The sequence below is a fragment of the Mixophyes fleayi genome, chromosome 11, assembly GCF_038048845.1.
Source record: "Mixophyes fleayi isolate aMixFle1 chromosome 11, aMixFle1.hap1, whole genome shotgun sequence".
Lineage (NCBI taxonomy): Eukaryota > Metazoa > Chordata > Amphibia > Anura > Limnodynastidae > Mixophyes > Mixophyes fleayi.
The window spans coordinates 89,441,411-89,462,820 of NC_134412.1; the positions used below are offsets into that span (position 1 = coordinate 89,441,411).

Below are 21,410 nucleotides of genomic sequence, written 5' to 3' on the forward strand. Positions count from 1 at the left end.
AACATAGGTGATTGTTTTGTCATCATTTAATCTAGAGTGAATTCATTGTTGTCATGCGATAAATATATAATTCATAAAATACATTGTCAAAGTAACAATTAACAATATATATATATATAAACTTATATATTACTAATACAGAACTAATCTAAGTTTATGTGCCTGTGCTTTTAAGAGGAAAAGTGCTGACTTTTATTTTACATATTACACGAAAGACGACGAGAGACACACTTCTTGTGAATCTCCCTTACTTCACAAGGACAAAGCCAAGCACATGTTTGCTCAGAATAAGGTCAAAAAGACCCTTCCAAAAGACCCCTCCAAGAACATGTCACTTTAATGATGAAATGTTAGCTTTGCCAAAAACATTACTTGTACTTGCCAAACCAAACCTCATGACCCAGGTCAATGATAAGTAAGATTTTCCAATAAAAGAATGACTTAATCAAATATAGATTGTCAATTGGCATTTGATTACCCTGTCACGGAATTGCAGAGATGGCGCAACTGAACAGGGAGGCTATGAGTCTAACGACAGGCGTAGTCAGGCAATCCAGATCAGAGCCAACCGAGCGGTGCAGTACACAGGGAGGATCCAGAGAGAAGTCAGGACAAGCCAAATAGTCAAACCAGCCGGGCAGCGAGGTACCACAACGAAACACAGGAGAATAGTCACAGGAAGCCGAGTTGGAACTGAATAAAACACTGGATCAGAAGTTCAGGAAACGCTGGAGCAGGAGTGAACCAATACTCTGGCACTAGACATGTGTCAGAGGCTGCTTTATATACCCTAAGGTGCATCCTGATAGGGTTAGGGAGATTTTGGCGGTCAGACCTGCTGGCTGCCGACTGGTGAGCAGAGATAGCGTCCCGCTGCTAGGCAACAGGACGTGGTTGCTGAGAAGGTGCAGGCGTCCATCTCCTGCACCAAGTGTCAGTGCAGAGACGGCGCCTGACAGACCCTGTGCGTATGTTTGCTTCATCCAGTAATGGCTGTATCCATGCACAATATCTTTTAATAAAAAATAGAAATATTATATTTTGGAAAACTGCTCATCTGAATTATTATTTAAAGAGAAGAATAGAAAAATCTTATACAAGCTGGGGGCTTTCGTCCTACGGGCATCACATACCACACCCTACTCTCATCATGACTGCTTCAACAAGGGGGAGATGTTGATGCCTTACAATCCTCTGCACTTAGAGTTGTGTTCAGAGCAAATATGTAACAATCATCATCATCATCAGCTTGATAACAGCCTTTGTCTGAGTAGACTCCGATCTTTACGTAAGGACGTGCTTACCTTACCACACCATGCACTTACTGTACTGCACTTGCCTGTGAATGGCCCTGATCCCCCTGTACAACCTGCAAGTATCAGATACTTGCAGCTCAAAAAACAAGTGCAAAATTATGCCGCACAACTGTACTTATGTGCAACTAAATCACCACCTTAATTATTATCTTTCAAATTGCAAAAATGGACTGATGGGTTAATAGAGTTAATATGAATAAGGACACGTTAACACAAATATTCAATTATACAGTGTTCTGAAATTACTTTATTGAGGTTTGACATTGGGAAATTCATATGAAGATCTGTTATATGTCCCACTTACATTATCTTCCCAGACCTACTTCTCCCTGTGAGCAGATAGGACTATAACCGCCTCATAGTCAGTAAGATCACTCACTGCCTTTCTTTTGACAACGTCACAGTGATCAATAATAAACCCTTCTTCAGTGACAACTTTTCTTAAATCATTCTCATTACATTTTAAGACATGGAACCTGTCCTGCCCAGCTGTGAAATAAGCGGCATTTAAAAGTCCAAGTAATATCAGGTGTCCTCCTGGTTTTATCAACTTAGCAATATCCCTCAGATATCTGATGTAATCATCTTGGTCTTTGCTGATGACGTCCAGTATCCCTGCACTGATTACACAGTCGGCTTGTGGTAGCACCACCGAGTACGTGAGATTTTTCTTCTCAATGTTACATTTCACAATCTGCTTTATTGCCATCTTCAACCGCATCTCTTTGTCCTCACATTGGCCACTGAAAAATATAAATAAAATAAGGGTCATTTATGAAACTGTGGAAGTGTGGTTTCTTCACAAAGTGTGGTTTCTTCTTCACAATGTTCAACAGTCTTGTTGAACATTGTTTTTTTTAGTTTTGAAAGCCTATGGAAGGGATTAAAGGTTCCAACTTCTGATGGGAGATGTGGAATGTTTAGGATGTTCATTGCTGAGTGTGGGGTTGACTAGCTATGAGATTCCATTGTGTCAGAAAGGATTATTTAAATAAGAATGAATGGATGGAGATGTCACATTTAGGGATACATTCCTTGTTTTCCTAGAAATCTTGTTTTTTCTCAAAGATTGTATAGTTTGGACGTTGTCCAATGCTTTCATTGTGGTACCCTGTCCATCATCTAAGTTCACTCTATATAGAAACCCACATCTTTAGGAGCACTTCAACCAATGAAGTAAAAACTTGTCCGATCAAACAAAGACAGGCCCATTATCCCCTCATTCTCATGATTAATTTGAGACAAAAATTTAAACTAAACCTAGCAGTACAACTTAATATCAATAATGGGGGTGATCCTAAAGTTGTAGTAAGTTGGACTTTAAAGTGACATTTTAATATTTTCCTCATGGGCATTTTCAGATGGACCAACAGCCCCGGAAATATTGGAGTATTTTCCTATTCCTGGGGCAGATCCAAGGAGTGGAATATGAGCTTGAGTCTTTAATTGAAGCTGCCAAGTGGACACATTTGTGCAATTAAAAAAAAAGAAGTGAAGGTCTGTATTTTTTGCTGGTCAAATATAATCCTTAGTCGTTTATTAGCACAAGCTCATGATAAATAGAGTGTTATAAGATATTTCAATTGTATTTTTTTGTTATTTCAATTAAATTTGTCATTGGTTACAGCACCTTCCCTTCACACCAGCTTTTGAAAACCGAGCATTTTACTAAAGGGTAAACCGCACATCAAAAGAGAATGGTTTTAAAGCACAAAGTTAAAAATTTCCATCACAATTTTTATACATGGGAGGTATACATACCACCCCATGTACTGAGTCATATGGCTGACAAATGTTTTTTAGTAAAAAAAAAAATATGTGGCTCACACATGTGAAATAGATCAAATCAATCAATCAAACAAAACAAAACAATACCCCTCCCTTACATTTTAGACAAGCCCAGTGCTACTCAGCATCACTCATAATCCTTTTAGGGGTAAACTCTAAGAAATCATTGGGCCCCAGCACCAAGAGCTGTCCGGCCACATGCTAAGGAGCACAGGAGTCCTCCTGATAACACTGGCTCGTGGATATTAGGGGAAAAAATGAAAATCTAGTGCAAACCCTTGTAGCACTACAATTGCCAGCATGCACTGACATCTCCTGACTATTCTTGCAAGTTAGTGTTTGTAGAACTATAAGCTCCAGCATGCACGTAGACCGCAGTACAAACTACCTACAAATATTGACCACCTAATAAATTATAAATCTTTTCTACCTGTTCTTTCAGCTTTGACTATGTGCTGCTGGTGTCTTGCCTGGATCCTGGAATGTTAAGGCCCTGTTCAGAAAAGGCTATTTACCTTCATGAAAGCTGAGAACAGGTAAATACTCTAGGCCTCCCTCTCCCAATCAGCAGTGATATTAAATAAATAACACCCACATTAAATAATTTATGCCTTTTCCCCCAACAAACCCTGTCATTAAATTATGAGCCAGCACATTTGTTAGAGACCCCACAATGCATTTTAACTAAAACAAATTATTATTAGCCTTCATCAACCCCACATATTGTGTCCACTACATAACCATTAAGTTGCTTTAATACTCCCTACTTCTGTACATTCACAACCCACCACCTCACTTACCTGCTAGGATTCTCAAAGGTGACTGCTCTGGGAGGTAGACTCCTCTGCACACAGGTTGAAACGGCATCAGACCGTTTGTGCTGAGGAGTGGACGGAGGACTAGTCCCAAGGGGGAGGGGGGCAGAAGGGGAGGAAAGGTGACAAGCTTGAGGGGGGGGAGTGAAAAAGGAGGAGCAGAGGGATTGGTGGGCCATCCTAATCATGAAGGACGTGGAGTAAATCAACCCTCTGCCCTGACCATCTGTGCACTGTCTCTTTCAGCTTAATTAATTTGCCCTAGAGTCAGAGACCAGAGTGAATGAGATGCGGTTAATTACCTCCCGACGTGAGGGGTGTCTGATTTTATTCCAGTATCGAGCTATTTGAAACTTCGCTGTGCAGGAGAGAACCCCATTGATTTTAAGCATAGGGCTGTTAGCCTCTGGACAAGGCACACAGTGGTCACCATGCCTATGGTCACCTTGTTATAGTGGAGTCAAGCCAAGGCTGCCTAGGACAGGGGCTGGATGAGCATTTTGGGGATTTGTATTATTTCTTTATTTTGTACAAAAGTAACACAGTGCTCTGTGTATGGGAAATGTTTTTTTTATAATTATTTACATATTGACTGTAATCTATACAGAGATTGTTGAAGTTGGGAGATACAGAAAATATATGTAGAGAAGTGGTGTTCCAAAACACATTATTTGCTTGTCACACAAGCTTTGTAAATGGGGGTGTAAATTACTACATGAATTTTTGGTTAATCAGCATCTATTTTAAATTTAATTTGTTGGTGGCAAATGTCTGATATTTAGATACATTTCCTATTTCTCCAATCACTTAGACTATAATTGGATTTGTGAGGATTGCCTCTAGCTGAGATCTCACTATAATCAAAAGCCTAATGCTGAAACAGTATCTCTGCCCAAACAATATCATGGAATATCTAGTATAGGGCGAAGCTATCTAGGTTTGGGGGGGAGGAAGTTGACAGGTTCCTAACCCTCATATAAAGAACAAGTTAACCCGTGCATGATACTCATGCATTCTAGTCAAATCAAGCTACTTAAGGTCTTAAAAAGGTTCTTGTCGTGCATTTGGACCTAGCCCAGGCCTCCTCAGGGGAAGAGCGTTACTTCCCGACACAAGCGGCCTTTTTAATGTGTGTTCATGAGGTAAAATTACCTCACGAAAATGAGTTTGACCCCTCAACTCGTAAATTTAGCCTTTACTACCCCTCCCACGGGGGGAAGGGGGGATGATGGAAGTTAACTGACTTGACTATTCTAATTTTTTTGTCAAATAATGTCAGTATACCAAATTTCAGGTCAATTGGATGAGCCCTTTCTGAGAAAATAGTTTTTTCCACACACACACACACACACACACACTAACGCACGCCTCTACACATGTGTGTTCATGAGGTAAAATTACCTCACGAAAATGAGTTTGAGCCCTACCAAATTTCAGCCCTTTTTGAATTTTTTTTCCCACACACACTAAGAATTTAGTAGGTCAGTGTATAACTCTGCCCAGCAGGTGGCGCTGCAACTTGTTTTTTTTTTTCCACGCACACACAGACAGACGCCACTAAGTATTTATATATTACAAGTTAACCCGTGCATTATACTCATGCATTCTAGTCAAATCAAGCTACTTAAGGTCTTAAAAAGGTTCTTGTCATGCATTTGGGCCTAGCCCAGGCCTCCTCAGGGGAAGAGCGTTACTTCCCGACGCAAGCGGCCTTTTTAATGTGTGTTCATGAGGTAAAATTACCTCACGAAAATGAGTTTGACCCCTCAACTCGTAAATTTAGCCTTTACTACCCCTCCCACGGGGGGAAGGGGGGATGATGGAAGTTAACTGACTTGACTATTCTAATTTTTTTGTCAAATAATGTCAGTATACCAAATTTCAGGTCAATTGGATGAGCCCTTTCTGAGAAAATAGTTTTTTCCACACACACACACACACACACACACACACACACACACTAACGCACGCCTCTACACATGTGTGTTCATGAGGTAAAATTACCTCACGAAAATGAGTTTGAGCCCTACCAAATTTCAGCCCTTTTTGAATTTTTTTTCCCACACACACTAAGAATTTAGTAGGTCAGTGTATAACTCTGCCCAGCAGGTGGCGCTGCAACTTGTTTTTTTTTTTTCACGCACACACAGACAGACGCCACTAAGCATTTATATATTACAAGTTAACCCGTGCATGATACTCATGCATTCTAGTCAAATCAAGCTACTTAAGGTCTTAAAAATGTTCTTGTCATGCATTTGGGCCTAGCCCAGGCCTCCTCAGGGGAAGAGCGTTACTTCCCGATGCAAGCGGCCTTTTTAATGTGTGTTCATGAGGTAAAATTACCTCACGAAAATGAGTTTGACCCCTCAACTCGTAAATTTAGCCTTTACTACCCCTCCCACGGGGGGAAGGGGGGATGATGGAAGTTAACTGACTTGACTATTCTCTATAACTCTGCCCAGCAGGTGGCGCTGCAACTTGTTTTTTTTTTCCAGACACACACAGACGCCACTAAGCATTTATATATTAGATTATTTACTGTAATAAATATTTTTTGCAGGAAAATTCATTTATTTGTAAAAAATGATTATTTTATTTGTAAAAGACACTTTTTCTTTAAAAAAAAAAACCCCATCACCTTTAAATGTATTTCAAGTATTTTATGTATTGACAATTTTGCCATTATAAAAACTGCATTTTAGCTTATATACCTGTTTCCTTCTAATGCTGTAACATATGTTGATGTGTGATTCCACTGAAACGCTCCTGTACATGTGTTCAGCCATCTGTTCACTTCCATGACACATTTCTCAGTAATTCTCAGTACATAGATGTGTTCGAAAAATTCACAGGCTGAATAGAGATGGTGAACTATAGGACCGATACTGATGTCAATCACAGTTTCCCCCTTAATATGACCTGCAGGGTAAGATTCCAGTAATTAGAAAGTGCAATATGTTATGTAACATCTGTTCTACACATCAGTCTGTAATGTGATGTTATGGATACACAACAGCATCACAAGGCTTCACTGTATGAGAAATGTAAACTCTTATACATACAACCGGATTTATACCACATAAAACCTTAAATGGGGTATCTGGGACCACCACTTCCACCAAAACATTCAAAGATTGATTTACAGTCCCCAGCAGTAGGTATGATGGTTGTATGAACACTATGAATTCTCATAGAACTGTCAAATGAAATATCATCACTGATTACAATGGTGCATATGAAAAAATAATACCATAGCTATAAATATTACACATATCGATAAGCCTGCAATACTATGCAATACTAAATGTGACAAAACCAATGCAATGATAATGATACAGCTGGATGTGGAGGGTCGGAGCCTAATATTGATTTTAAAAGATAGCAGCTACCTAGAGAAGTGGTATGCAGACATACAGTACCCAAGAGGATTACTAGGTAGATATTTTATAAGCTCCCCATGTAATCTGTGACATATTATAGAGACAAGAGAACTGACACAAACTTTATTCACAACTAAACATAAATAATGGTCCCTTATACTAAACTTACAATTTTAATGTACTGAGGCCCTAAGTGGCTCCTTTCATTATCAATTGGTTGCTTATTCTCCAAGTGTTCCTTCTCACTGCATAAAAACCGCTTTAGCAAAAGGCACCTAATAAAAACAATAATTTAACCTTAGCAGTAAGATAAAGTATAGTACACATACCTGCACTGAAGATGTGATGAAGTTTCTCCAAGGGAAATTTCAATGTGTCATCTCCAAACACCATTTCTGGTTTATCTGATAAATAAGTATCTATAAATCCTCTAGAATCAAAGTCGTCCTCATGATAGAACTTACTGCACGTAGAATCCATCTTGTAATATTGTATCACAGACCGGCTGACTCTCTCGTCTTTGTCTCTGTTGTACTTGACTGTTCCAGGAATACTGTTTATATTTACCAGGATCCAGCTATTTAATTTAGTCAGCAGCCGGAAAATCATTATCATCACATGACGATTTGAGTCGGTCATGGGAATGCAGGTGATGATAACATGATCTCCTAATGTACAATAAATTACCATATAATAATAGCATTTTATTTTCTAATAAGTATATTTCGTTATAATGTATCTAGTACAAATATATACACAAATAATATCAGCTCTTTATAGTAAATACAGGATAACTACACCTTTGTAGACTTTTATACTTGGGGTAAAAGTGCATCATTTTGTGACAAGTCTTCCTCTTCAGTAGACAGGTGAATGAGGTGTTCTCCATAGGTCTGAGTCATTAAGGAAAGGAAGGCAAAAAAAGGAGTCCATTTTCTCCTGGACAAACCATGTTACAATGCAAGGGGTGCAAATGAGTTTATTGTTTTCCACATAAGTTAAATACTGCCTTTTATTTCATCTAGCACACAAATACTTAATAGCTTTATTTTTCCACTGAAATTTAAAGTTGATCTAGGACATACCTTACCCCAACAATAAATCTGTCCCCACATTTTAAATTTACCTCCCCCTCCAATGCAATATGGTTTTGCCCAGGTGCAAAGTTACTCCTTTTTTATGCTTTGCTCTCCTTAATGACTCAGACCCCATATTAGCAGCCCCCCAGCTTTTATGTAATCAGATCTGAACTGATTATTGTTAACGTTGATGAGACACAAAATTTGATTTTCTCCCTATTGCAATAACTTTTTCATTTTTATTTTTGGTGTTACCCCTATTGAAAGCAATGTCCAATATCCAGTTATCAAAAGCCAAAGGCTGTGCAAACTTGTAATATTCTCTAATGTCCATTATATCCATTAAATCTGGAATAGCCGATCTTGCAAAATAAAATCTAATTTCTACATCTGTGCATTAAACAATAGAATTATTGTGTATATTCGGTACGCAGCAGCCTTATAATCTTACAGTTAGTTGGGCCTGCTGATTATAATAAGCTTTCGCAATTGAATCTCCCTTTCAACCCTAATTATTGAGCATTCCCGCCAAATTTGCAGGGTTTGATACACATTTATTTTTCAAGTATATAAATTCAAGCCAGACTGTTGTTGATACACCAACAGACTACACGTCACGTGTCTTGTGTGTGACTTACCTCCTTGGGGAAAAATGTTGTTTTAGCATTGACCCATTTCCTGGTATCTTCTGTATTATACTGTATACAGTGGAAAACATTTCAGGGTAAGTTTTGGAAAATTTCAGGCACCAACATAAATGAGTTTTTAAGAAAAATGATGCAACTTTTGCTCAAATTTGAGGACAAGCCCCCCTGTGAGGACTCAGCAGCTGTATAATGTTTTTTTTAGAAGGGTTCGACAGAATATATGCGCTAGGTCCTCACATTGCCCCCTTAATAGCAGATGATGTGGCAAAGCTTCAGACCCTTTTTCACTGAAAACACCAGCAAGAGTAAGGTACTTTAGCGGAAGAAAGGAGTGACACTTAGACGCGGCTAACTGTATGGGTCTTACAGACATCACTGAGATTAAGTAATACAAGAATGACCCCAAGCCAGAATATGTCCAAAATGCCAATCAATTTTTTGCAATCTGGAAATGACTAATAAGGTAAAAGACTCATAAAGAAATTAATCAATTTGTAAATGAATTGTCACAGTCTAGCAAGAGATAAAAGCATTTTTATTTAGACTACTATCCCTTCCATAATTCATATTTAAGCGGATAGTAGAAATTTGATACTGTTGCAACAGTAAACAATGAAACTACTCTAGAATGAAGGAAGAATGGAACTGTAAAAGACTTTCTGGAAACAATAAAGGTTGATGGGAAAATAAACTTTGAACTCATGTGGATTGAGCCGATCAGAGGTTTTGAAATCAGCCAACAAAACCTTTAGAACAAAGAGGAATTTTCACAATAAGGTATATATATACGTTTACAGCTAGGTAGCAATGGGATTTTAATCTTCCTTAAAAGTAGTTTCCAAAAGATATTCTGAATAACTCTGACTTTTGAAGGAATGAAGTAAAGATAGAACCTTTCTTAAATAAAGATTTTTTCTATTTTTCATTTAATTCAGCAATGGTATACAGCACCCATGTAAAATATTATTCAATTTATAATTAAATATAATATAATTTTTATGGGATTAGAATTTAAAAATTCCTTAGGCCTCTAGGGATAAAGGTTCCTCTCCAGGTATTTCATCAGCATTCAAATTAGTGCAGAATGTTTGTGTCAGATAAGTCTGCATTCTTTCAAGTCTCTCTGAGATGCACTTTAATGAAAACATAATTCATTTTCCAAAATAAATCAACATGAATTTAGCAGCACAATAACCCCAATAGAAACAAAATTAAAAAAAGGAAAAAACTAAGAGAAAACAGATGTTTGAAGATTCTCTATTTGACATTTACGAACTTGACGCACGGACAAGGAGATCTCTCACTCTATATTTGTCCTTGAGTTGGTCAGACAGACCTTGTACAAAAAAAATGTGATGAGTGCTTTATTATTTCAGCTGGTCTCTGAGCAAGGGAATGGAACTGATCTACCAAAGTTATTGGGATATTTAGTTTAATGGCCTCTTCAGTGTTCATCAGAAATCCCTTCAAGAAGAGTTGGACTTCACTGCCAGTAGACCAGGAACTTCGGACTACAATGGAATCTTACCAGGAGTCCGCTGATGCCCACCATAGCAGCAGGGTATTACATATGCTGACACTGCCACCATGTTGCCAAAACACTGAAAGACAGTGACCATTGAGTTCAAACTTATATTAAATGTGCTTAATTAATTGCAAGCAAATATTAAATGACTAAAATAACACCTCCGAAATGCCTGTAAACTTACTACTACAGAGTTATTAAAGAGACCTTGCAACACAAGCTGCTATAGTACTGATCGGTATAGATAAAGCTTATAATATATAGCAATTTCAGCAGCTACAAAAGATTTGTTTCGCACATATTTAGAAGCGGAATATCACAGCGAAAGTGACTGTGAAGACCACAGTTGTGGTGTGTTTGCTTTTATATTGCATAGGTCTGCTCCATTTTTCTTGTATAAATATATATTCCTTTTAAGAAGACCACATCATATATTCAACTGGCATTGAGTTATATTAAAATATATGTGAATAGTATTGCTTTATAACTAAAAATCTGTACTCATATTGAATATGTTGTTAATTATTCTTTTGTCCATAAATTTTTAAGTGGCATATTGTATTGTTCCCACAGAGTAAATCTGACGCCTCTTAATTTGTTTGGTGTCCTACTTTTATTGGGGACCTGAAGGTTCTCTGTCCCACTGCCGTGTCATGATTTGAAGAAGAGCATCCAGAGACCAGGTACAAGCCGCACAACATTCTAACACCTACCTCAAGGAGTGTTACACAGTGATAGTTGGATGGTGATCCTATGTGGTGGAGCGTGATTTTTATGCTGAGTCTAAAAATGAAAGGACTCAATATCTCTCAAAACCAAATGTCTAAATGGCTGGGCTTCAAGAAGGTTGTTAAAAAGGAAAGATCAGCTTAGGTTTTGGATGGAAGACCTGAAATTGCACTAAAGATCTACATTTTCTTCTAAAACTTCATGAAGTATATTTTCAATGTCTGATTGAGTCAACATAACTTCACCTCATCATTTCTCTCTAACCAGGTCCATCATAATTCTAATACCTTTCACATTTCATTTGCAAAATCTACAAGGGGAAAATGCATTGCATTTACATACAATTTCTGTCAGGGACAATGTGATGTTAGAAAGATTCATCACGTAATTTGGAAGATGTTACTCACAATCCAATGATATTTCTCCTTCTTGTTTCGGAATGTGCCTTGTTGCACTCCAATTGGATCCTTGTCCTAAAGGTCTTTTTGTGCTTTGATCACCTAATTCTCTCCTTTGGTCAACTTTTCCTGAAAACATCATCCTGTCCTGCTGTATAGTGAATCTAGTAGGCGCATGTTTATTCTAATTGATATAACTTTTGGATACAACGACACAGTTAAGGGATTGGCTCTTATCTCTGTTCCTGAAGAGAAAAGCTACATTTTATTGATAATTCTTGATATCTCTCAAAATTTTCTCACGATCACTGACTTCTTATATTGTTTTAATTAAGATTGCAGCATTGCATATACACTCAAAGGAAGTGCAATGGAAAGGGATAATGTGTCATTTAATGAGATTTTAATTGATATGTTCAATTACCTTACAAAGTTTCTACCAAAATGTTATATTAGATATTAGTTTAATCCATTTTTTATTCAGGATAAAATCAGAGAAGAAATGAGTCTGTGCTCCCATATTATACATGGTATCAGCTGTATGGTAATATAAATGCCTTATATTTATACAAGACAAAAATAAATTTTTGGTTAGCACTTGTCCCACTGCATGTCTGTGTGCATCTAGAAAAACTAAAACATGAGGCATTGGTTCATATGTTGATCAAAACATTTAAGCCTGCACCCCAGCATAAAGGGCACCTCATTTTATGCAGGTCCTACACTGACCTATATGCTTCAAACACAATTAAAATGCATTTAAAATCACATGCACTCCCCCCCGTGTATAGGGAAGTAGATCTAACAAGGCCTGTCAGGTAAACCACACCCAAGAAGGCCTTAAAAATGATGTACATTATAGTGCTTGTGAGAGTCGGGATCCATAGGAGAGTCTTGTGATAATACAAGCAGATCTAATATTTATCGAACAACATAAGCAGACACTAAAAGTTAAGTTACACAACAAACATGGGACAAGTAAACATATCTACAGTAACAGTTGAGTCACCAATAAAATTGACTCTATGTATTAGCTCGTAGGTCTTGTTAATGTTCTAAATTAAACTGTTGAAGCTGTATAAGAACAGCTAGAGTGTTGCGGGTATTTACACAAAATAATAACAGATGATAATGAGATGAGATGAGTTCCTGATGAAAGTTGCATTTAGCTGAATAATTAATATAAATATACCCCTGTTCCCAAACCTTGATGAATCTGGTCATTTAATCATACAATCACCCGGGACTCATTGGGATATATAACTGTTGGAGACATTTTTGGCTCCTAAATACTATTGACTGAGATGAGTTAATCTATGTGTAGACAGTATTAAGAAGGTCAGATGCTGCAAATCTTTGATTAAGTAATATTTGTGAATACGTTAATTGTTCCCTGTGATTACCAGTCCGTTGTCCTTATTTTATTACATCATATCAAGCTACTAACATTTATTATTAGTGTCCATCTGTTTTTATTTTTTATTTTATTTTGCAAAAGTATTGGAGATAATAAATATATATTTTTTTTAACAAAATTGGTTCTGTTAAGCGTAGTTACTTGTGCCATGAATGAATACTGTATATTTAGATCTTCTTCTCTTTTCCTGCACTGTTTAGATTTTATGAGTATCTTATAGATTTATGTTGGGGTTGACAATTTCTTTATGTGAACAGCAGCAGTGATCATTTCTATAGTTGCAAAATGCTCTTAATTAGGCCAGTAATGGTCTTTCATTCATTTCTGTGATTTCTGTGCCTAATCATCTGTTTTCTGTAGCGTCTCCTTTAGAGGGTGAACAAAAAGATGATGCCATAATGCAGACGACAAAATGTATATGAACACTTGCTTTTTTACATGTGTATTTTTAAATGTTTTTAATTTTTTTTATTTTAGCCTTGTGAGTACAGGAACCTGGTGAGGGGCATCTAGCTGATTTTTAGACACTTCACCATTACAAAAAAGCCAGTGGGCACAATTCTCAAGCTTTACTATAGTGTCCTTATGTCTATTTCAAGATTCTGTAAGTTTGCTGTCAAGGATGTTTTGGAGACACTAGAGGACATATAGCTCATGCCACCGGTTGAGCCGAATCAGGGTCTTTAATAAGAGCTGGATCAGAGAATCCACCAGGCCTGGATTGGCATTTTTTGTCCTCATTGGCTTCTTTTTTCTGTTCTGTCAAATAACCCACATCGTATCCCATCTGTATAAAATAGTGATACATACAAGTCATTCAGTCCTGATTCAGTCCTTGGCTAAATGTTCATGACATGTAAATTATATCTTACTAATATATAAAACACTAAAACAATGATAATGAATGAAGTTAGCAGAGTGTTGTTTTGTTACTCTTGGAACGTTAGACTTCGACCGATGTAATTATTTACAATCTTGGCCTGGCTAACATGGCAGAGACAGACCGCTCCCCTTTATAACATACTTTACTGAAGAACACTTTTTTTAACTGTCATTCAAAATTTGACTTATATTACTGAATGTCATAAATATGATGGCTGACAGCCACAGTTGTTAATGCTAAAACATACCCTCCGTTCCCAATTCTCATGGCACAGTGCAGATTTATAGAAACCAAAGTTGTTTGGCCTACCAGAAAGAGATGTGGTCTTGCTGTAAATGTATGTGATAAATCAGTGAGTGGTTTTGAAAGATTGGCGTTGTAATTTGTCCCAATTATTCAACCAGGACTGTCGAGAGTTTTCTTAAATTCCAACCACAAAAAGTCCCAACTTTCTAGCAAATACTCTTTGGCATTATCCCCATCTGTGTAAATCAATTAAGAGGATGGGAAAATGATAAGGATATGATAGAGTGAGTCCACGGAGTGAATGACAACAGTGATCCTTGGTGGGCTGTCAGACCCACCCATAGATCACAAATTAGGTGGTGATTTAGAGATGAACAGAAAAAATGGCAGTTTACATATGTGCATATTATCATCATCATCATCATCATCACCAGCTATTTATATAGCGCCACTAATTCCGCAGCGCTGTACAGAGAACTCATTCACATCTGTCCATGCCCCATTGAAGCTTACAGTCTAAAGTATTTATCTGTACACTTACGTTTTCCCAACTGTATTTTGAGTTACACTTATCTTGAGATACATGTAACCTTAAATCTAGCGTAGAGTTGTGTTCAGAGCAAATATGTAACAATGATCATCATCAGCTTGATAACAGCCTTTGTCTGAGTAGACTCCGATCTTTACGTAAGGGCGTGCTTACCTTACCACACCATGCACTTGCTGTACTGCACTTGCCTGTGAATGGCCCTGATCTCCCTGTACAACCTGCAAGTATCAGATACTTGCAGCTCACAACACAAGTGCAAATTTATGCCGCACAACTGTACTTATGTGCAACTAAATCACCACCTTAATCTGAGACTCGATTATCTTCCAAATTGCAAAAATGGACTGATGGGTTAATATCAATAAGGACACGTTAACACAAATATTCAGTTATAAAGTTTTCTGAAATTACTTTATTGAGGTTTGACATTGGGAAATTCATATGAAGATCTGTTATATTTCCCACTTTAATTATCTTCCCAGACCTACTTCTCTCTGTGAGCTGTGAGGACTATAACTGCCTCATAGTCACTAAGATCACTCACTGCCTTTCTTTTGACAACGTCACAGTGATCAATAATAAACCCTTCTCCAGTGACAACTTTTCTTATATCGTTCTCATCATATTTTAAGAGATGGAACCTGTCCGGCCCAGCTGTCAAATAAGTTGCATTTAAAGCTCCAACTAATATCAGGTGTCCTCCGGGTTTTATCAACATAGCAATTTTCCTCAGATTTCTGATGTAATCAGCTTGGTCTTTGCTGATGACGTCCAGCATCCCTGCACTGATTACACAGTCGGCTTGTGGTAGCACCACCGAGTCTGTGAGATTTTCCTTCTTAATGTCACATTTCACGATCATTTTTATTGCCGTCTTCAACCTCATTTCTTTGTCCTCACATTGATCACTGAAAATACAAACACAATAATGGTAATTTACAAGAATAAAGCGCAGGTCCCTCACAAATGTGCCCAATCTGGTTCAATGAACATGTAGTTTTTTTTAATTTTGAAAGTCTATGGGAATGGATAAAGGTTCCATCTTCTGATGGGAGATATGGAATTCTTGGGATGTTCCTTGTTGAGCGTGGGGTTGACCAGCTTTGAGATTTCATTGTGTTTGGGGCAGGGTTATTTAAAAAATAACGAATGGGTGGAAAGATTACATTTACAGAGGCATTCCATGCTGTTCCAATCCCATCCTTAATGGTTTATTAGCACAAGCTCACAATAAGTCAAGTGCTATAATAGATTCCAGTTCTATTGATATTTCAATTAAGAGATGGATAGCAGCTATCTTTTATCTGCTTTATTGCGGTCTTCAACCTTATCTTTTTGTCCTTTTTGAAAAAAATTTTTTGTTTTGAAAATCCAGGGAAGTGAATCAAGGTTCCAACTTCTGATGGGAGATGTGGGATGTTAGGGATGTTACTTGGTGAGTGTGGGCCTGACTAACTATGAGATTCCATTGTGTCAGACAGGATTATTTAAATAGGGAAATATTTCTTGTTTTTCTGGGAATCTTAAAGATTATGGAGATTGGGCTTTGTCCTATGCTTTCATTGGGGCACCCTGTCCACCATCTAAGTTCACTTTATATAAAAACCCACATCTTTAGCAGCACTTCGAGAATTGAAATAAAAATGTGTCCGATCAAACAAAGACAGGCCCATTATCCCCTCACACTCATGATTAATTTGAGACAAAAATGTAAACTAAACCTAGCAGTACAGCTTGATATCAATAATGGGGGTGATCCTAAAGTTGTAGTAAGTTGGACTTTAAAGTGACATTTTAATATTTCCCTCATGGGCATTTTCAGATGGCCCTGGAAATGTTGGATAATTTTCCTATCCCTGGGGCAGGTCCACAGAGTGGAAAATGGGCTTGAATCTTTAATTGAAGCTGCCAAGTGGGCACATTTATTCCAAAAAAAAAAAAAGTGTTTGCTGGTCAAATATAATTCTTAGTGGTTTATTAGCACAAGCTCATGATAAATAGAGTGCTATAATATATTTGAATTGTATTTTTGTGTTATTTCAATTAAATTTTTCATTGGTTACAGCACCCTTTCCGTTCACACCAGCTTTTGAAAACCGAGTGTTTTGCTAAAGGGCAAACAGCACATCAAAAGAGAATGGTTTTAAAGCACAAAGTTTAAAATTTCCATCACAATTTTTATGCATGGGAGGTATACATACCACCCCATGTACTGAGTCATATGGCTAACAGATGTTTTTTAGGAAAAAAAATAAAATATGTGGCTCACACATGCGAAATAGATCAAATCAATCAATCAAACAAAACAAAACAATACCCCTCCCTTACACTTTAGACAAGCCCAGTGCTACTCAGCACCACTCATAGTCCTTTAGGGGTGAACCCCAAGAAATTATTGGGCCCCAGCACCAAGAGCTGTCCGGCCACATGCTAAGGAGCACAGGAGTCCACCTGGTACCACTGTCTCGTGAATATCAGGGGAAAAAAATGAAAATCTAGTGCAAGCACTTGTAGCACTACAATTGCCAGCATGCACTGACAGATCATAACTATTCTTGCTTGTTAGTGCTTGTAGAACTACAAGCTCCAGCATGCACGTAGACCGCAGTGCATACTACCAACAAATATTGACCACCTAATAAATTATAAATCTCTTCTCCCTGTTCTTTCACCTGTGACTACCTGCTGCTGGTGTCTTGCTTGGATCCTGGAACGTTAGGGCCCTTTTTAGAAAATCAATAAACACAACAAATATTTTTGGTACTAATAATGACTAAGTGGTGAGGTGCCAAAGCTGGGGAATCTGCTATCCCACACAAAAAATGCCATAATAAAATCAAAAGTTGCCTATTTAGAAAAGGCTATTTACCTCCATGAAAGCTGAGAACAGGTGAATACTCTAGGCCTCCCTCCCCCAATCAGCAAAACACCCACATTAAAGAATTATGCCTCTTTCCCCCAACTAACCCTGCCATTAAATTATTAGCCAGTACATTTGTTAGAGACCCCACAATGCATTTTAACCAAAACAATCTATAATTAGCCCTCATCAACCCCACATTACAATATTATGTCCACTACATAACCAATAAGTTGCATTAATACTCCCTACTTCTGTACATTGACAACCCACCACAACACTTACCTGCTAGGCTGCCCAGCAGGCGATTGCTTAGGGAGGCAGACTTCTCCTGCAGAGTCTCTGCAGACCCTTTGTGCTGAGGAGTGGAGGGAGGACTAGCCCCAAGGGGGAGGGGGGGAAGAAGGGGAGGAAAGGTGACAAGCTTGAAGGGGGGGGCAGAGTGAAAAAGGAGGAGCAGAGGGAATGGTGGACCATCCATATCATGAAGGATGAGGAGTGAATCAACCCTCTGCCCTAGCTAGCTGTGCACTGTCTCTTTCAGCTTAATCAATCTGCCCTAAAGTCAGGGAGCAGAGCCAGTCGAGATGGGGAGTTGATCTCTGCTATCAGTAGCAGCACATTTAATATGGTGACAGTGAGAGGCCAAGCACCAGGGAGGACCCCAATGTCAGGTCCAGCCTTTTACAGGCCATTCTGGCTCTAATAACCACTGGGCCAGACCAGTGCCCTTCCCATCCCATGCCAACACAATCTTGGGTACTGAGAGGTCCTCTAAGTCAAGGGGCAGGTATTGGGACCCTTTGACTTATGGAAAAATGTGAATTGCACATCATGGTGGATACACCACTGAATCTCTGTCTTTTACACTGTGATAAAGTTGTCACATCAGTGATCCCATTCTTGTCAGTCACTATGGCCCTCACAACTCCGAGTATTTGGGAAAAACCCCACTGATTTTTTTTTTTAAATCTCTTTATTTGTAAAAGTTTTAAAGTAACATAAAGATGAAAACAAACAGGTGTAGCAATCCAAAAAATTGTACAGTCAAGGTACATATAACACAAGTAACAGAGATTTTAGCGACATAACAGGCCATCAATATAGGGAAATGTTCCAGACTAGTTCAGGGATCTGTCATGAATCAAAAAGCCACGAATGACCCGCGCCTTGTGGGCAATCTTGAGCTTATTACCATGTTACAATTATATGGGGGGGATGTAGGGAAAATTAGGAAGGGAGCGTGCCAGAGGAGAGAAAGGGATGGGAGAGGGACTGCGGTAGAATAAGGAGTGGTTTTACAATAGGCCGGGCAGGGGAATAGAGTGGTGTGAATACCTGGCATCCAAAATTTTATGAAGGGAGAACACCGTGATGTTTTGGAGGCTGGTGATGTACTCTATACGGGATATGAACCAGATGCGGTTAATTACCTCCTGACATGAGGGGGGCTGATTTATTCCAGTTTCAAGTTATTTGAAACTTCTCTGTGCAGGAGAGAACCCCATTGATTTTAACTATAGGGCTGTTAGCCTCTTGACAAGGCACACAGGGATCCCCATGCTTATGGCCACCTTGTTATAGTGGAGTCAAGCCAAGGCTGCCTAGGACAGGGGCTGGATGAGCATGTTGGGGATTTTACATTATTTCTTTATTTTGTACAAAATGTACACAGTGCTCTGTGTATGGGAAATGTTTATATCATTATTTACATATTAACTGTAATCTATACAGAGATTGTTGGAGTTGGGAGATATAGAAAATATATGTAGAGAAGTTGTGTTCCAGAACACATTATTTGCTGGTCACACAAGCTTTGTAAATGGGGGTGTAAATTACTACATGGAGTTTTGGTTAATCAGCATCTATTTGAAATGTAATTTGTTGGCGGCAAATGACTGATATTTAGATGCATTTCAGATTTCTCCAATCACTTAGACTATAGTTGGATTTGTGAGGATTTCCTCTCGCTGAGATCTCACTATAATCAAAAGCATATTTCTGAAACAGTATCTCTGCCCAAACAATATCATGGAATATCTAATATAGGGCGAAGCTATCTGGGTTTGGGGAGGGGGGAGGTTGACAGGTTCCTAATCCTCATATAAAGAATTGTTTAGTGTAATAAATATTTTTTGCAGGAAAACTCTTTTATGTTTTTAAAAATGATTGTTTTATTTGTAAAAGACACTTTTTTTAAAAAAAAGTCACTAACACTTTTAAATGTATTTCAAGTATTTCATGTAATGACAATTTTGTCATCATAAAAACTGCATTTTAGCTTATATACCTGTTTCCTTCTAATGCTGTAACATATGTTGATGTGTGATTCCACTGAAACGCTCCTGTGCGTGTGTTCAGCCATCGGTTCAGTTCCATGACGCATTTGTCAGTAAACCTCAGTAAATAGATGTGTTTGAAAAATTCACAGACTGAATAGAGATGGTGAACTATAGGACCGATACTGATGTCAATCACAGTTTCCCCCTTAATATGACCTGCAGGGAAAGATTCCAGTAATTATAAAGTGCAATATGTTATGTAACATTTGTTCTACACATCAGTCTGTAACGTGATGTTATGGATACACAACAGCATCACAAGGCTCCTGTTACAGCTTCACTGTATGAGAAATGTAATCTCTTATACATACAACCAGATTTATACAACATAAAACCTTAAATGGGGTATCTGGGACCACCACTTCCACCAAAACATTCAAACACTGATTTTGAGTCACAACCAGTAAGTATAATGGGTGTATGAATGATATGAATTCTCATAGAACTGTCAAATGAAATATCATTACTGATTACAATGGTGCATATGAAAAATTTAACAATACCATAGCTATAAATATTACACATGTCGATAAGCCTGCAATACTATGAAATACTAAACGTGACAATACCAATGCAATGATAATGGTACAGCTGGATGTGGAGGGTCAGATCCTAATATTAATTTTAAAAGAAAACACCTATCTAGAGAAGTGCTATGCAGACATACAGTATCCAAGAGGATTATTAGGTAGATATTCTATAAGCTCCCCATGTAATCTGTGACATATTATAGGGACAAGAGAACTGACACGAACTTTATTCACAACTAAACATAAATAATTGTCCCTTAAACTAAACTTACAATTTTAATGTACTGAGGCCCTAAGTGGCTCCTTTCATTATCTAATAGTTGCTTCTTTTCCAAGTGTTACATCTCACTGCATAAAAACCGCTTTAGCAAAAGGCATCTAATAAAAGTAGTTATTTAACCTTAGCAGTAAGATAAAGTATAGTACACATACCTGCTTTGAAGATGTGGTGAAGTTTCTCCAAGGGAGATTTCAATGTGTCTTCTCCAAAGACCATTTCTGGTTTATCTGAAAAATAAGTATCTAGAAATCCTCTAGAATCAAAACCATCCACATGATAGAACTTATGGCACGTAGAATCCATCTTGTAGTAATGTATCACAGACTGTCTGACTCTCTTGTCTTTGTCTCTGTTGTACTTGACTGTTCCAGAAATACTTTTTATATGTACCAGGATCCAGCTATTTAAATTTGTCAGCAGCAGGAACATCATTATCATCACATGACGATTTATCTTCATGAGTCGGTCATGGGAATGCAGGTGATGGTAACATGATCTCCTAATGTACAATAAATTACCATAGTATCTGTTTTTAAAATAGCATTTTATTTTCTAATTAAATGGAGAAACATTTAAGTATATTTCGGTATAATGTATGTAGTACAAATATATACACAAATAA

General features: G+C 37.8%; 2 protein-coding genes across 2 annotated transcripts; both read right to left on the minus strand.

The window, feature by feature from the left end:
- Nucleotides 1–1,577: 1,577 nt before the first annotated feature.
- On the minus strand, nucleotides 1,578–7,798 carry LOC142107780 (nicotinamide N-methyltransferase-like). Its single transcript, XM_075191396.1, has 3 exons — nucleotides 7,632–7,798; nucleotides 6,634–6,841; nucleotides 1,578–2,059 (listed from the first exon to the last, which is right to left on the minus strand). Exons 1-3 carry the CDS (start codon nucleotides 7,780–7,782, stop codon nucleotides 1,636–1,638), a joined length of 783 nt encoding a protein of 260 aa, XP_075047497.1. The 5' UTR covers nucleotides 7,783–7,798; the 3' UTR covers nucleotides 1,578–1,635.
- Nucleotides 7,799–15,201: 7,403 nt separating this feature from the next.
- On the minus strand, nucleotides 15,202–21,125 carry LOC142107781 (nicotinamide N-methyltransferase-like). The gene is made up of 3 exons (XM_075191397.1): nucleotides 20,941–21,125; nucleotides 19,927–20,134; nucleotides 15,202–15,684 (listed from the first exon to the last, which is right to left on the minus strand). Exons 1-3 carry the CDS (start codon nucleotides 21,089–21,091, stop codon nucleotides 15,261–15,263), a joined length of 783 nt encoding a protein of 260 aa, XP_075047498.1. The 5' UTR covers nucleotides 21,092–21,125; the 3' UTR covers nucleotides 15,202–15,260.
- Between the last annotated feature and the right edge of the window lie 285 nt (nucleotides 21,126–21,410).

Bases quoted from the DNA above. Each gene is read 5' to 3' on its own strand.
- LOC142107780 (XM_075191396.1), bottom strand. From the start codon at position 7,782: ATGGATTCTACGTGCAGTAAGTTCTATCATGAGGACGACTTTGATTCT. The intron at 6,842-7,631 runs GTATGTGTACTA...CTTACCCTGCAG, and splicing joins TCATCACATCTTCAGTGCAG to GTCATATTAAGGGGGAAACT. The intron at 2,060-6,633 runs GTATATAAGCTA...TATATTTTTCAG, and splicing joins ACAGCATTAGAAGGAAACAG to TGGCCAATGTGAGGACAAAG.
- LOC142107781 (XM_075191397.1), bottom strand. From the start codon at position 21,091: ATGGATTCTACGTGCCATAAGTTCTATCATGTGGATGGTTTTGATTCT. The intron at 20,135-20,940 runs GTATGTGTACTA...CTTTCCCTGCAG, and splicing joins TCACCACATCTTCAAAGCAG to GTCATATTAAGGGGGAAACT. The intron at 15,685-19,926 runs GTATATAAGCTA...TTGTATTTTCAG, and splicing joins ACAGCATTAGAAGGAAACAG to TGATCAATGTGAGGACAAAG.